We start from the raw sequence: 17,273 nt of genomic DNA, 5'->3' as shown, positions 1-17,273 counted from the left end.
AGACACTAACCCTAATCTCTCGGATGGTATGCGAGGACTAACCCAAATCTCCCAGGCGGATGCTAGACCATGCTAGACTAACCCATGTGCGAGGACTAACCCTAATCTCTCGGATATATGCGAGACTAACCCTAATCAGTCGAAAACTTATGCAAGGACTAACCCTAATCTTTCAGGTGGGTGCAAGACTAACCCTAACCAGTCGAAAAATGTGCAAAACCAACCCTAATCAGTTGAGTGACGTAAATCTTACGTCATAGTGCAATGAGCGCGCGGATCTTGCGGATCTGGGGACCGGTAAAGTAAAGTCTACCCCAATCATCAGCAAAAGTGTATGTCAGGCTTAGTACGCTCCAGATGTACACAGTCTTTCCTCTTCAATGAAATGAAACCATATCAAATAATAAAAAAAAACGATTCTACAGAAAGATTCCTCAAGTTCTGGCACATTTTATTCTTTAAGTAAAATTGTAATAGAAATACACTTTGATATGACAGAATGATCAGATCTTTCAAAATCTGCTGGTGCTTGGTACTTTTACCCAGCTGAAATCATGATTGTACCAGCCAAAATATTCAATTGAGAAAAATTCATTAACATAATTTAATTAAAATTGCATCCACAAGGTACCTCCTATTTTTGTAAAAAATACCTCCTGTTTCTATATTCTTTTTAAAAGCCCTGAAATGATTGTAATTTTGTATGAATTTAGTGGACTCATATGAAAACTTGAAGTTTTCCATAATCTTAGTTTGAAATACGTTAATTTTCATTTACTGTATAGCATATACAGACATTTAAGAATGATTCTATTCACCATGTTCACTTATATATATATATGTATATACATAAAACACAAGTGATCTGCCTGTTAAAATATAAAAATTCAGTTACTGGCATCTAATCATTAACCTTGATTTTTTCATCTTTAGGAGTATTAATTAACAAATGTATAATTCAACCTAAAAATATGTGTTTCTCTCATTTATATTGCATTAGGGTTAAAAGATGGTGTTGATCCTCTTTGAAATTTAGTTGTCAACATCAAAGCCTTAATTGATCTTATTAATTAATTACAGACCTAGCTGTTATAAATACATCATTATTACTTTCAATAACACAGCTAACATATGTTCAAGGAAAAAAAAAAAGATGGGTGTGACTTACATTAACAAGTTGCTTAAGGATATTTTGTCAGAGCAGTGTTCTGCCCAAGAGACACATTTCAAAGCATACATTGTATGTGTTCATTAATTAAGTACATGTACACCTGCATTCAATTTACCAAATGAAGCACTCGAGGGAAGTTGAATTAAGAGGTGAGGTAAAATGTTTGAATACAAATCCCAAATTAGTAGCTATTAGCAATTATTAGTAACTTTTATTATTTATATCATTTTGCAGGAACAAAGCATGTATTTTTTTTTTCAATAATTGATATTATCCTGTGGATTAATAGCTGAAACCTGTTAACTTTTGTATCGATATCAGTATATTTGTACATTCAAAATAAAATGCAGTAGGATTGAATGATTTTTTTTTTTTTTTTTTTTTTTTTTTTAGATTTTTGAGTAGTGCTATGCTAGAATTTCTTGTTTGTGGTTTTGATAACCCTTAATTAAGGTTGTGATTTCATGATAATAATGTTCAATGGTCTAAGACCTTTTGTTGGTATGTGACCCTGAACATCAGTGCTTCCGAATCGGGAAGATTCGTTTTAGTGTGGGCAGATCAGAACGAAAAAATGGATGTTCAGATAGATATAAAGCAGAGTCTATTGAATAATTGACATGTTAATTGTATGTAATTATTAAGATTGATCTGCATCATCTTGTCCATGTATTTAGTCTAATAGAGTTATTTATGTGCTATGGTACAATATTAGAAATTAAACATGTAGTAGGTTCTTAACTCATAGACGTAGGTCACTTGTAGAGGAAAGTCTGCAATGCAACTGAGTTCAGGCAATGATTATGATAATAACTTAATTATTTTCATTCTAAACAAGTAGAGGAATTCTGCATTATCTTCCATCACATATGTTCTGATGACTAAGATTATCGCACCCATCAAATTCAGAACACCAACGAGAGATAAAAAATCATACTGCATCATGCAGGCATATTTCTTGTTTCATTATTCAAGAAAAGTTCCATCCAACTGTTGATTGTTAAAAAACATTATATAGGATTTGTTTCATTCAGTAAGCTAGGAGTAGTTGTAAATATATTTTAATATTTTCTGCTGTGGATCTTTATTTGAGCTAAATCATGGTTGGAAATAATAGAAAATTTCAATAACTGTGTCAGTTAGGACAGCGTTACATGTGAAGTGTGCTTCCATTTTCCACGAATTCCTGGTTCTGAGGCAGGTGCATTTTGACTTGCTGTCAGTGTTATGCTGAGAAAAACAAAAGAATGTTTCTGATAGGATGACTGTGTGATGAGTGTTGTAGCAATTAAGAAAGACTGTTACCGCAGCGATGAACTGGTTACCATGCCAACTTACCCAATATTGTCCTGTCACAACCAGTGTGTGGTCATCTTGTGATAAAGTATGATCAAAATTAACCTGGAATTTTTGTCTATGTTAGATCTGTAGGGATTATTCTTTTATTTTATTTAGGTCCTTCTATTATGTCTATTCGTATTATTTTAAATGCATGATTTATGTATAGATATATGCATATATCCATATAAATTTTGCATATAAGTTATACCAATAAGGCTTTGAAAAAGCCAAAATTCAAATACTTATACAATTGAAACAATATGTTCATTTAATATTTTATAAAATTGAAATTGAAATTTATTCATAAAATCTAAATATCATTGAAGCCTAGCATCAAGATTTTGTATCCTAAGATCATGTACAGCATGGTCATCTTCAATAATGCTCATATTAAGTTTTTGCTATTTTGCCATATGTCTCTATCCAGCTGGTGGGGCTCTGAAACAGAATCCCAAGACAACAGGGGGTTTAACATACATTATGTAACAGTCTGGCTAAGGTATCTGTAAGATTACTTTCTTATGCCATAACAAGCACTAATATACACTGTATATTGTTTGCTGATGCTTTATTGCAAGGTCACAGAATCCAAGTTATAAGGTATTTTGAATTGGAGGTTTATGGTGAATGATTTTGTCCATCTGTTCATTAGTATCATTTACAATTGGATATTTTTACCCCCATACAGTTAATTAGCTTAATTTAGATTACTATTTATTTTCAACTTGAGACATTATTAGAAGACACAGCTTCTGAAGTGGTTAGCCAACATGACATTTATGATGAAGGTATCAAAGTTAGAACCAAATTGATTTTCTTAATCTGGTAATGCAGTAAAAAAAGGTTTTTCATGGGGTCATTGATGATAAAGATGAAATAGACTGTTCTAATTTAATATCTAGAGGAGGTCTTATGAATGTGTAAGAAGGTTAATAGTTTTATTTGTAATTATGGAGTAGGGAGTTGGTGTTAAGATGATGACTTAATCAATGCCTTTATTTGCCTGAGGTCTAGACAACATTGTAATGGCTGATTTTACAATCACTAATTACTATCATGTGCTGCCAGTTCATTACTGCAAATAAGAGAATTGTGTGTCGATCATCTGGTTTGATACAGATGTACAAGCAATGGAAATTGTGATACAAAGACACTGCAAGTCATAATACCCCAACAGCTAAATAATTCCTCTTCCTTAAGAAAGAGTATTGAGATACATTCCATATTAAATGCTCGTTAATCCTGATGGTAAAGAAAGGGTATGCTTAGTGACTTTCCTAGAGAACACTTTACTACGCACATTGTTATCACCTACTTTCAGTTATTCAGTGCACATTCTAAGAAAGAAGTGGTGATATATCTGATTCCTTGGCAAACTGTACACAACCAGAAAAAAGTTGTTGATCTGATTTATATGTGGAGATTGATATTACCGATTGTTTAAGAAGGAGATACTGTATTGCCTGAGGTTATGTGTCGGTAGTTCACTGCCCTGAAGCCTCTGTTACTGTTCTATGATTTCCTTCCTCGGTCCCCCTGCTGCTCCAAGCCCCCTGGTCTGGTGACCATGGTGACAGAACGGGTTTCTATCTGATGGCTTCCTTTGGCTTTAGATCACTCTGTTGTTGTCTATGTGGATCTAAGAGAAAATTCCAAAAACTACAGGTTTGGATTTTATTTTTTTTGTTCTGAATGTTTATCAGTGGAGTACTAGCATGAAGCTTCTCCCACTGTTGGACTGCAGTCAAGAAAGTAAAGTATTGGATGTTTTACAGTTTACGAGGATATGTGAAAGAGAAAATTTTGAAAGAAAAATGAATTGGGGTGTTTACTGTTTTGAAATTTGGCAAAGAGCATTCAATTTGAGAAAAGCCATATAGAAGGGGTCATATAACAAAATATGATACTCATTGATTATCTGTCTATAGATATGAGTATGGACTTCTGTCACAATAGAATATGTTCATTGTTGTAAATTTGATATGGGTGAGGTAGGGGATAAAGGATCCTAAGTGAATTATCTCTCAAAATTATTTTTTAAAAGATGGATTATTAGATCATCCATCATAAACTAAAATTAAAGATGGGCATATATTTGACTGCAAGAACTTGATGTTAAATATTTTGTGTTCATCAAGTATTTGGTTCAAGTGTATGATGTATCACAAAATTTGTGTTCAAATAATGCACACAAACAGGGCAGTTTATAGAAAAATTGTTGAAATAAATATGTTTGTGCATATATGACTGATTACCATTCATTGGTAGTTTTATGCTTTTTTAAAACATATCATATATTAATAAGTGGTTAAATAATTTTCTTGCACACGTGCATGCGAATCTTCTCATACACGTGGTAGACACAAAAGTCATACCCTTCACTCTGGTTAAGATATAAATACGATGATAGTGTGTTGTCAGTATTGTACATTGCACACTCTGGTGAAGACATGAGGAAAGCATACCATAGCTCATCATGTCAAGTCATTGTAGTAAAGCACAGGTTACCTATGAGCCATGTACAGAACCCCAGCTGACATAGCTATGGAGTAGAGTGTTCATATGTTAGGCATGTTTGATGCTTACATTTTCTTATATCAGGTACCTATTGAGTGACACAAAAATTGCCGTAGTAAAAAATGGGGAAGGATTTATTTCAAATGGATTGTTCTAATTTTGAACTATATAAATATAGCCTAATAATCTTAATGAATCATTCTTTGACTTTGTAATCAGAAAGGCATACAATGTATAATTACGTTTTAGTATTCCTTATTACTTTCAAATTGGATTCTATGGAGTATTTGAAATAAATTATGTAGATGAAAAATATTATATATTAAATATGTTGAAATTGTATTTGTAGACTTCTGAACCTGTTGAAGAAGTAGAATCCTTGCCATTGAAAAAAGTCCAGACTGAACAGCCCAAGTTTGTGAGGTCTACCACCCCCATCTTAGAGAAAGAGGGAAGTTGTGTATCAATCTCAGAAAAGGAGGAAAGTACTGTCTTAGCTGTAGAAGAGGAGGAGAGCACAGCTCCCATTGCTGCTGAGGAAGAGAGTCTTTTGTTAGGCTTTGAAGGAGAGTCTATCTCTCAAACTGAAAGTAAAACTAACACACCTCTCCTACCAAGAGAGCCTATACTAGAACCGACAACAGATAGTGTACTAGGTAGTTCTGAGCAGCCAATCTCATTTACTGAAAGGGAACTAAAGTTAGACAATACAAAAGTTGTTACCAAGAAACCCAAGTCAATTCCTGATCTATTTACCTGTGTTGAAAGTTCAAATACACAATTAGAACCAACTTTTGTCAAGGAGACATTTAAGCCTTCAGGTGATCCAAGTAAAGTCAGTAAAGAGGAAGAAAAGGAAACTGTATCTTTACCAAAACAGGAAGTTAAAGAACAAGAAGTGAAGACAGGGAAAGGGGAAGTAACTGAGAGGAAAGACAGCCCTTCTACTGAAAAGGACAAACTTCTAGAAGCAATTAATTTGACACTGACAAACATTATGGAAAAAGCAGGTATGACCTCATCTCTGGTATTGTTGACCAATATAATATTTAATAAACATTTGCTTCAATCCACATAGGTTTCAAGCATTGTTGTTTTAAAATCTGATTTGAAAAGATGTGAGCATTTAGATATTTTTCCATTGACAGATAAATTAGTTGTGGAACAGGTATCAGTCAATATGGCTACAAAGTCTGAACATGCTGCTCCGAACTCAGAAGTACTCTCATCATTGGTGGAGCAGATCCAAGCACCTGCTGAAAGAGAAGCAACTCCTGACTCTGATGGTTCCATGCATGGTAGCTCTGGATCTGAGGCTTTGGAGGAAGCACTTAAGGATGCTGGGATTGTTAATGGGGATAAGCATGAGGAAAAGGGGGGAGATAAACAGGAAAAAGGGGATAAGAAGGAAGAAAAGACTGGGAAAAGTAAAAAGAAAGAAGACAAAACCATAGGTAGATTTGTACAGTGTTATGACAGGAAAATGACTATATTTCTATGTACTGCAAAGATTTGATCAGTATAACTTTTGAATTTAATAAAGAGTGGGGTTTTTTAATGTTGAAAATAAAAAAAAATATAAACTAATGAATGAATCATCAATCAAAGATTTCCTTATGTTTACCACAGATTGTAATAATATCATACTATGGAATAACATTAATGTGTATGTATTTCATACTTTATTTTCAGATCACATATTAAGGGCTTTAAGCAGTTTACAGACAACAGAGGAAAAACTGGCAGCTCTTTGTAAAAAATATGCAGATTTACATGAAGAGCATAGGGTTTTACAGAGTACACATAAACAACATCAGAGGAAGTTAGCTATGGTAAAGCTCCCAATGATATTTAGAGTCACAGTCATGACTCGTTTTCTATCTGTATTTCTTTTATCAGTCCAAGTCAAGAAGACAAGTATATTATTCAAGAATTCTTCTCTCATTGAAAAATATAATGAATATTGAGTTGGAAATATTTCCAGAAGTGTAAGCACTGAAATGAACTACATCAATTTTTTTTATTATTATTTTTTTTTTTTTTACAGATTATTATTCTATTCATTGCAGAACATACATGTATTTCAATGCTTCTTGTTTTCTCAGAATGCCATAATAAATTATATCTTATGTTGAAGATTTTTTAACATAAGAAAGCCCTTTTTTTCTTTTTAGGTAACAAGGGAAAAAGACCAGCTGCAAACAGAACACACCAAGGCAGTGATGGCTAAGAGTAAACTAGAGGGACTCTGTCGTGAATTACAGAAACATAATCAGGTCATCAGGGTAGGTTACTCTAAAAGTTTAGGTTTGGGTCTTTCAAACGTCCTACTTTTGAAAATATTTTAAACCCAAAACATTACATGCCTCAATATTAAATACCTTATATACTCACCTACATGTATAAGTCGTTTTTTTTGGGAGTTAAACTTTGGTCGAAAACTCTTTATCCGACTTATACGCGATTTATAAAAAGATCGGTATTTTAGCAGGTCCCTCCCTCTAATTTAAACTTATAAAATACAACCGACTTACAAGCGAACCGACTTATAGGTGAGTATATATGGTAATATTACTTTGGCATTAGGGCAAATAAATCTGTAACGTAGTTACTAAATTATCAGTAATCAATTTAAAAGTATACAATATGAGAAAATTTATTTATTTTTTTTAATTTACAGCAAGAAAGTTTACAAAGAGCAAGAGAAGAGGATGAAAAGAGAAAAGAGATATCAAATAAATTTCAGGTTTGGGTTTCAAAGATTACAGTTTTATTAAATTGTTAAGATTTCCAAACTAGGTGTTAGAAACCAGGAATAATATAATAGTGTAGAAAACTTTATGATAAAGTAAAAATTTGATTTAATTTCATTTAACAAAAGAGCATTTTCTTTGGGCAACATTTAATTTAGATGCATTATTGATTTGAGATTTAATTTTCTAAGAATAATTTTGTTTAGTCCACCATTTCGGAGATTCAGCAACAGATGACGGACCATCATGACAGAAATCTGAAGCTGCGAGAGGAAAACCAGGAACTGGCCGGCAAACTCAAAAAGTTCATTGAACAGTACGAGGTCCGAGAGAAGGTGGGTACTTGATTATTGTTACAATCTTATTATTTTTTTTATCTGTTACAAAAAAGGTGTTATCAGGCAGGGGTGTTTCTTGAACAAGTAATGAAAACAATTATTTAAATCAGTATTTTTTTCACTTCCCAAAAACATGATAAGTCAAAAATTTTGTACATAAAACATTTATTCTGTTTTACTTTACCACGAAAAAGTTCGTAATTACTATAGTTTGTGCTAGACTTAATTCTTCCTACTTGACATAAACAAAACCACTTATGTCGAAGGAAACACACCAGTTTGAAGAGATCGCTAAAAAATTAGTGGAAATCTGACTAATCCTGACCTACTTTTTCTTTTTATCATAAACATTTTCATGTTCAAATCCAGTTTTTATTTTAAGTTGGACATTTTTTTGCTGTTAACATGAAGCTTTCTCCACAAGTTGGACATCGTTTTGTTTGGTTGATAATTCGAAAAAAGAGTACTCCTTTCATTTCAAACTAAGGCAGTTATTGGATATGTTATTACCTACTTCAAAAGATTATCCATTTCAATAATGTTTTCAGGGAAGTAACTCTTTGCAGTACTAGATGATTACTCATTAAAGTGATATTTTATTACTTGTTATAAGTAGCACCCCTGACTGGTTATTGCTCTTTGAATGAAGTTTTTTGCACCAGTAAATTGGATTGCATTTCTTTGACAAATGCTTATTTTCTTTATCAAATCCCTATAATGTAAATAGATAGTCAACAGTTATTTGTATGAGATCTTGTTTAATATACCACTTAAAAAAGGGGGTATTTAGTGATGGGGATGTCCATCTGTACGTCCATTCATTACACTTGAATTGGGGGGGGGGGGGTAGTCATCCCTTATTCACAACTCCTCTTACACTACTGAATGCAATTTAATGAAACTTTCATGAAATTTTTATTACATAGTGGCATTATGCATATCTGATTTCAATTAGACACATATTTGGGGGTTTCCCATAGCAAAACATGGACACTGCCCTTCTTTCTATAATATTGAGGGTACCCATCTCATATCTGCAACTCATCCTATACCACAGAATAAAAATGAGACTTTCACAGAATCTTCATTACATAGTGCTATTGTGCACCTTCTGTTTTATGTTTCAATTGGACAGATATTTGGGGATTCCCATAGCAAAGCATGGACACTGCCATTCTTGGTACACTTGGGGGTAGCCATCACAGATCTGCAACTCCTCTTACATTATGCCATTTAATGAAATTTTCATAGAACCTTTATTAATGGTGCCATTGTGCACCTCCTAATTTACATTTCAATGGGAAAGATATTTAAGGTTTCCCACAGCAGAACATGGACTTTGCCATTCTTTATTTAACACTGGGGTTCCCGTTCGTATCTGCAGCTCCTCCTGTACCACTGAATAAAGTTTATCAAAACACAGACTTTGCCGTTATGTTCAATAAAGGGGGTACCCATTTTGTTAATGAAATTCCTCCTAAACCCTTGAATGAAATTCAACAGAACTTTTACAGAATCACATTTACATACTTCCAATAAATACACTTTGCCATTATACTCATATGGGAGTGGTGGATATCATTTTGTGAGCTCAGTGCCCACAGTACCTGTAGTTTCCTATTAGGGCTAGGAGAGTAGGTGTCAGATTAGATTCCCCTCCCTATTCCTATTCTGAACATGTATGCATTTTGCTAAATTAACCTTTTAAAATATGTAAATCCTTTATATAACATATGTACCAGTGTACAAAAGTTATACTATCTTTGATAAATAAAAGATAAAAGAAAATTTAAAGTATAGATTTAAACTGATCCTGGTTTCATTATCTTACTAGTACATGTATATATATATATATAAATTAATTGTCTTTTAAAATGATAGCTAGTCCATAATTTTTCATATTTTGACTTGTGATTAAAATTAAAATTATGGTCAATGGGACTTTTCGCACAAAATTCTCATTAATTTTGATATATATGAAATAAAAACAAAGAATATGCATTATTAGAACATGAATATGCATTATTAGAACATGAATATGCATTATTAGATGAACCTGAATCATCACACACTAAACAGTAATAAGTGATGAAACTTGAAAGAAAATACTTTTGTCTTGCACGAAATTTGTTTTAATACAATTCAAACCAGAATTATTGCAAAATGGGATATTTTTGCCCCATGTTATTTCCACCCTTTCACACTTGCAAACAATTTTGCCCCATTTTAAATTCACCCTGTCACAGTTCTATTTAAAAAATTATACTGTGTTCTTTGAATTCATGCTGTTTTAAATTTGCCCACCTGTGATTAGGGCGAGAAGGGTGAAAATAAAACGGGGACAAAATTTTCCCTGTGTACAATATATATGTAAACATTCTTCTTAAGCTTGTGCATTCTTTGATCTAGGTATACCTACATGTATAGCAATCTACTGAATTATAACTCCTTTTCCATTTCCCCTTTACAGATATGTAGGAGGTAATTTTATGCTTGTCAGAATCACTACAATAGGATAAAAAATAGAAATTTGCTTGTCAGGTATTTTTTTTCTGTTGAATTTTTCTAAGAGCTACAGGCTGTACTTGACTTTAAGAGGGAATAATAAATTAACCTAAAGAGGGGAGTTATATTGTATCATCTTTAATATCATGCTTATTAACTTGAATTATTATTATTTATTCCCAAGTCATTTTGTTAAAGTGATAAGCATGTTATAAAGATTTTGTTTTCTTTTATAAATTTGAAAAGCAAAATTTCATGTTGTACATATAAAAACTTAATTGTTGTAAAGATTTTTTTTTTTTTTTCAATTTAAAAAAAACCCCCAAAATTTCATGTTGTACATATAAAAACTTAATTGTTGTAAAGATTTTTTTTTTTTTTCAATTTAAAAAAAACCCTCAAAGTTTCACGTTGTACATATAAAAACTTAATTGTTGTTGCCTGCACCTTAAAGGTTTATTAGGATGTTTTGATATCTTCTTGCCAAACAGACATTGTTGAAATGCTTAAATAAATAAATAGATCTATTTTCTGGAGCTAAGATTCATAATTCTGGTTTAAAATAGGCATTCTTAACAGCATTCCAACTCAAAAGCTGTACTCTCAGATTTAAGTGAAATTTACCTGCTGAACTTCCACAACCTACATGTATTTATAGCCTTTGATGTTCTAAAATTACCAAGCTGATCCTAATCTATGCCCTTTCACTTTAAGAAAAAAAATTTTGTTTCATAGCTGGTTCAGTAATTTTTTTTTTAAATATCAGTTTCATTTTAAAAGAACACACATTTTATGAAAAAAATTATACAATTCAATTTGTTTGTAATTGATGATTGGAACTGTTAGTGCAGGGTTTGTAATTGGACCTAAGTTGCATGTAATAATGTGAAGATTAATATCGACTTAAAAAGTGAGAAACATTTTCATGGCTTCTTTGCACCCTATTACATCAATATACATGATAGGTAACGGCACCCAGGGGTCGCTGATTAGGATAAGTATGGTATTTTGTTCCCTCAGTGATACTTATCACAATTTAAAACAAATAATTGAAAGCAGCTGTTGTCTGTTATCTGATGAAGAAAAAAAGAGCTATAAAGAAAGGTGAAGTATGCATTTCAAAGCAAATAAATACAGGGGGAAAGCAACAAAAAGATCTAGGAATTGAAGTGGTGTTAGGAATTTTTGTCAGATCAATTCATTATATGGAAATGAATAACTTGGGATATTTAATTCTTGGTATTTATCGTGAATTTTAGTGTAAGTAATGCTTTTCCTCATAAACATCTAACAGCAGATATTGGAATCTTGTTTTTGATTTTTATTTATTTTATTTCATTATTTATTTATTTATTTATTTTTTTGATAGCCCAGTCCTTAAATGCTTTGTTTTTGTAGTCTTTGGAATTTTCAGATTTCTTTTAAAGCAGAGGTGCTTTGTTGCATTAATAAAGTGAAAGCCAAATAGAAAGACAAAACAGCATCTGACTAAATGTATAGGGGCTTATAAAGTGGGGGAAAATCCTTTATAAATTAATAATCTTGTTACAATAATAGCATATTTTATGATTTACATATAAGTTATATAATGGATTTTATAGCTTATTATTGTCAAATTCATAGATAAACAAGTACTGACCAATACTCATTTTTTAAGATGCAAAATGGACTTTTTAACAAATTTCAGACAACATTTCTGGCCAATTACTCTTTAAAGTGAGAATGTTTTTTTCTTTTCATACAAAACATTATTTCTCAAGTTTCACACTTAATGCCCACTTCATTCCAAATTGTTTTTAAAGCAAAGATATTTAATGCAATTTTCCATCAGGACATAATCCACAATGATATCATTCAGATAGCCTTGCTAATAACAAGAATAATGAACGTTTATACTGATATTGCTATACGGGATACCATCTTCTCCCCCCCCCCCCCCCCCCCCCATTCCCAACACAACTCATTAAATAGTTCATTATTACACATAATATCTTTTCTTCCCTTTCTCTGAGACACATCCTACTATCATATGTTCAAAAAGAAATTAGGTAAAATGCATGGCAGTCAATTTGGAATAAAAAAAATTGGTTCATCTAATAAACTTTTTTTTTCCCAATTGCAGCAAGTGGAGAAGGTGATGCAGCATAGAGAGCTGGAGCAGAAGTTAGCAGACGCTAAGCTGGAGCAGGCTAATGCTTACCTAGCAGAGGAGCAGGAGAAGTGTAGAAAGGAGCATTTAGTGGTAAGCATTGTCAGTGTAGTGAAGAGCATAATTTATATTGGATGACTTAAACAGCAACTGTCAACAGGATAAGAGGTTGTCTTGAATCTCCTTCAGGTAGAACCTTGTACCTTATCAAAAATAAGATCAGTTTAAACTGACTGACTTAATGATGTTTGTGAAATGAACAAAAATTAAAAAAGGTTAATAAGTTCTTTCAGTATATGGTGATAATAATAATGAAAATATAATAATATTATAATAATGCTTTATTTAGAGAAGGTAGCCCACTTAGTACAAGGTACTATTCTTCCCCAGGCCTTCTAAATTTCATAATGATTCCTGGATGAATTTCTGTGTAAATTCTTCTTGCAAAATTTAATTGATTTCTTCACTTTTTTTATTGTGGACCTCATTTTCTTTTGTTGTTTTTGTTTACTTGTGTATATTTTTTTATTCCAAAATATATGCAAGGTATTTATTATCATATGATTTTGTGAGATGCAAGCAAAATAAAATTACTTGCTTTTATTCTTATATTTCTGAAATAAAAGGAGAAAAACTTTTTATCATCAGTTCAATCTGGATTCATATTCTTGTGCTTTGATGTGTACCCATCATTTCGCGACATTAAGTACTTATGTAAAGTAAAGAGGAAAGGAGGGGGTGTACTGAATATTCACTATATATATGTACATTGAAAATTATACCTATCAATGAAAAAAAAAACAACCATGAATGTTAGAAATTACAATCAAATTGACTTTGTTTAGTTCAACTGAATATGTACATGTATATGTTTACTTAATTAATTAAGTTGTAGATTTTTTAGATTAATGTATTCTGTCTCTGGTGCAGTCTGCTCAGAATGCCAAGAGTGCAGCAGCTTTGTTTATATAGTTCAAATGAATTTGTAATGAATACAGTGGAGCCTGGTTAATCCAGACTCTTGTGTTCTCAAGCAAATCGTGCCGATTAATGAAGCAACAAAATTCCTAAAACAGACCTTTTATAATTCTAATCCGACTCCTGTGCAATCCATCACACTGTGAATTCTGATGTTAAATTTCTTTCCCATTTCTTTTATTTTTGAAGTTTTTTTTTTTTACACCGTGCAATTTTATACCCTGTCTATCCCGACACAAAATTTGTCTCCCAGTACTTGTCGGATTAGACAGGTTTCACTGTATATATGTTAAAAGTTCATTCAGAAGGTCAAGCATCTGTATTATTGGTGTACGGAGAAACGCGGCTCCATTGTATGTACGAGAATTTTAATAATAATTAATGTATTCTGTCTGTTGTCTAGGCTGCAGAGAATGCCAAGCGTGCAGCTCTGTTAGAAACTCAAGTAAGTGGTGGCCATCTTTGATTGGTGTTAATTTCTTCATAGGCTTATATTTTGTGCATAATTATGTTCTTTTATAATTAGACGCAAGATGACTTCAAGTTCCTCTGTAGAAGAAGATTATTTTATGATTGCATAAATGATATATGCATTTTGTTTCTACAGAAATCCAGATATTTTCATCAAATTTAAAGTTGGTGATAGCATTAAATACCAATGTTCTAGATATACTGTATTGAACTTATAACATAACTGTATTGAACTTATAACATACTTATAAATGATTCTCTTTACAGCTAGCGATGTATAAAGAAAGATATGAAGAGTTTCAGTCCACCATTAATAGAAGCAATGATATGTTCCAAAAATTTAAAACAGAGATGGAAAAGGTATTCCCATATAGTCAATGCATTCTGAAATTTATGAAAGTTAAAAAAATCTTTTTCTATTTACTATGCACTCTTCTTTAAAAAGTCAATTTACATTTCTAGTGGAGAACCCATAAGATAATATATGAAAAATTTGAATTAAGTAATATCCTTCAGGAATTAAGGCAAAATATGATGATTCCTCTTTTGTACTGACTTGTCAGTTGTGTACTGTAATGACCTTTGGATTTGCAGATGACAAAAAGAATCAAGAAATTGGAGAAAGATGGAGCAGCCTGGAAGAATAAATGGGAGAATGCCAATAAAGCGTTACTGGAAATGGCAGAGGAGGTGAGTACACATGCACCAACAGATAGATACAGAATGATTACTGGAGAGCCAATGCTACCTTTGTAATCTTAAGTGCTGCTGAAGTAGATGATTTTTCAACTTTTAAAGGAACTTTCCTCAAAAGTGTTAAAATCCTAAATAAAAAGGGAAATTTCAAAAGCACTTTGAGTGCCCGTTCACTGGGAGAAGAGGGGCAAGTGAAATCTTGACAGGAGTACAGAGTTGGATTGTTTCTATATTGATTAATCCTTTGAACTACTGCCTTTGTACTGTAATGTCAAAAATGTACATGTAATGTCAAACCTTGCTTAGATATTTAGCATACATGCTTTTGAATTTTTGTATTGCTATACTAGTACATGTATTTCATAGTGGTCATGGAATTGTTGAGTTTCTTCGGAAAGAATATACATGTATAGCCTAGATATTACAATATGAAAAAGATTTTTTTTCAAATCATTATATACAACTAAAACACTCTTTGTTTAAAATGAGTCTTTTTTATGTTTGTAGAAACAACTGTACGACAAAGAGAAACCATTGCTTCTCAATAAAATCCAGAAGCTTGAGTCACTGTGTAGAGCCATGCAAGCCGAGAGGCTTGGGAGAAAGGCAGCAGAGGCACACAACATAGGTCAGACTTTAAAAGTTTCAAAAAAGGTTCTAATAATAGCTTAAAAGCCATGAACAAGATCATAAAGAATGCTTGAAAAAGCTGCTTGATACGTCAATGATTATGTTACTCAAGTTACTGTTAAAGTTTTGAGTAAAATTTAAATTAATTGTCATTTACCATTAAGTTACAGGCACTTGAAATTATTTATTTTATTTTTAATAAAAAATATACCCCCTACCTGAATTACTTACGTGGGGGTATATTTTTTTTATTTAAAAAAAGTAAATAACGTCAGGTCCTGTGTTTTAAGTGTGAAATTGGAAGTAAGATTGGTGAGATGAATTTGTATTCCCTCGTCTGATCCTTTTCATAACTGCAAATGTTTATCATTTTAGATATATCCAATATAGATGAAGAATTACCAAAAGTGTTGGCTAGTTCCACAACTCCTCCCAAATCTTCTCCAGCCAAGTTAAAACCTCAGGCTGAAAATGCCTCACCTTTAGCATCAGGGTCTGATGAGAAATCCCCACCCACAGAACCCAGTAGGGAGGAAGAGACAGAGGATGATGCCATTTCTGCTTCAACAGACAAAGATGAACCCATACAGAAGTCAGAGGAAACTCCGCCTGAACCTATAGAGAAGACAGAGGAAACTCCAGCTGAGTCAAATCCAGAGCCTCAACCTGAAGCTAAAACTGCTGAAACGTAGCGAAGAGGAACTCTTTAAAATTTCTTTGTATTTTTTTTAAGCTCACCACAGCCATACGATCAAGGAAGCTTTTCTGACTGAAATTTGTCTGCCTTCTGTATGGAAACGTGTATATATGTGGAAATGTTTGTCAGAGGTTAAGTTTTCGGCATCTTGAACTAGAATAGCTTCATACTATGTCGTGAAATATTACACTTTCATTATATGGTGATGCTAATGATTTAACTTTTTAGTCTTCAGAAGCTTTAAATTCCAAGATAACCACGTTGGTTTTTGATTTGTCATTCATTTTTGACATTTGTAGAAGGTTTCCTTTCTATCACTAAAATTTTTCTGATATTTTCCTACACTGGAATTGATGCAATGCAATGTTTTGGAGTGAACAGAATTTTCAAATGTTTAGCATGCCTTCCAATTGAATTCTTTCATTTGTCTTTTATATAACTGGCTGCAAGTTCATTAAACCTAGTCAGTTATCCTCTAAATGCTCAGTTAGATCTATGACTTGTAGCAGTGATCTGAACTGAATTTTTTGTGTAACTGTTAAACAGTTTTTTTTTTTTTTTTTTTTTTTTTTTTGTGATTATCAGATAAAATTATCGTTTAGGTGATACTGATTTGGATTCAGGTGAGATGTGTGACCCAGTGGCCTCTTTGTTTTGTAAGCCATGATGTAAAAAATTCAATACACCAAGTACAGCTTTTAGTATGTATAAGATGATCAAAGATGTTTTAAGAGCAATATTTTAACTTTTGATTATTTAAAGTTTGTTGATTAATAAAGAAGAAAGTTTGCTGTATTCACATGTTTTATATTCAGATAGTGACACACATCTAAACTATGAAGCCATCATGATAAATGCTGTTAACTCGGTGATGAACTGAAGTTTGATAAAAAGTATACAGCATTAATTAAAGTGATCGACATTTAGTTCATCATTTGATGTGATTATTGTGTTCTGACCACAAAAACTTCAAACTTATTTATTTTGGCTTGTTATACTTTCATGTTAAATAGTCAAATTCGATTGG

The 17,273-nt window shown here is 32.3% G+C and overlaps 1 protein-coding gene across 2 annotated transcripts; it reads left to right on the top strand.

The window, feature by feature from the left end:
• Positions 1 to 2,394: 2,394 nt before the first annotated feature.
• On the top strand, positions 2,395 to 17,041 carry LOC133185421 (alpha-taxilin-like). Of its 2 annotated transcripts, none has more exons than XM_061320614.1 (13): positions 2,395 to 2,555; positions 5,379 to 6,039; positions 6,178 to 6,483; positions 6,722 to 6,861; positions 7,204 to 7,314; positions 7,710 to 7,775; positions 7,989 to 8,117; positions 12,748 to 12,867; positions 14,156 to 14,197; positions 14,491 to 14,583; positions 14,818 to 14,913; positions 15,427 to 15,547; positions 15,925 to 17,041. In XM_061320614.1, the coding sequence occupies exons 1-13, from the start codon at positions 2,484 to 2,486 to the stop codon at positions 16,239 to 16,241; spliced, it is 2,274 nt and encodes a 757-aa protein (XP_061176598.1). In that variant the 5' UTR covers positions 2,395 to 2,483; the 3' UTR covers positions 16,242 to 17,041. The 2 variants fall into 2 exon arrangements, with proteins under 2 accessions (XP_061176598.1, XP_061176596.1); XM_061320612.1 differs by lacking the exon at positions 2,395 to 2,555 and adding an exon at positions 3,887 to 4,177.
• The last annotated feature ends 232 nt before the right edge of the window (positions 17,042 to 17,273 follow it).

Source organism: Saccostrea echinata, unplaced genomic scaffold, assembly GCF_033153115.1.
Source record: "Saccostrea echinata isolate AGI-Se365-2 ecotype Australia unplaced genomic scaffold, CSIRO_AGI_Sech_v1 ptg000012l, whole genome shotgun sequence".
NCBI classification, from domain to species: Eukaryota; Metazoa; Mollusca; class Bivalvia; order Ostreida; family Ostreidae; genus Saccostrea; species Saccostrea echinata.
This window is presented reverse-complemented; position numbering and strand designations above follow the sequence as displayed.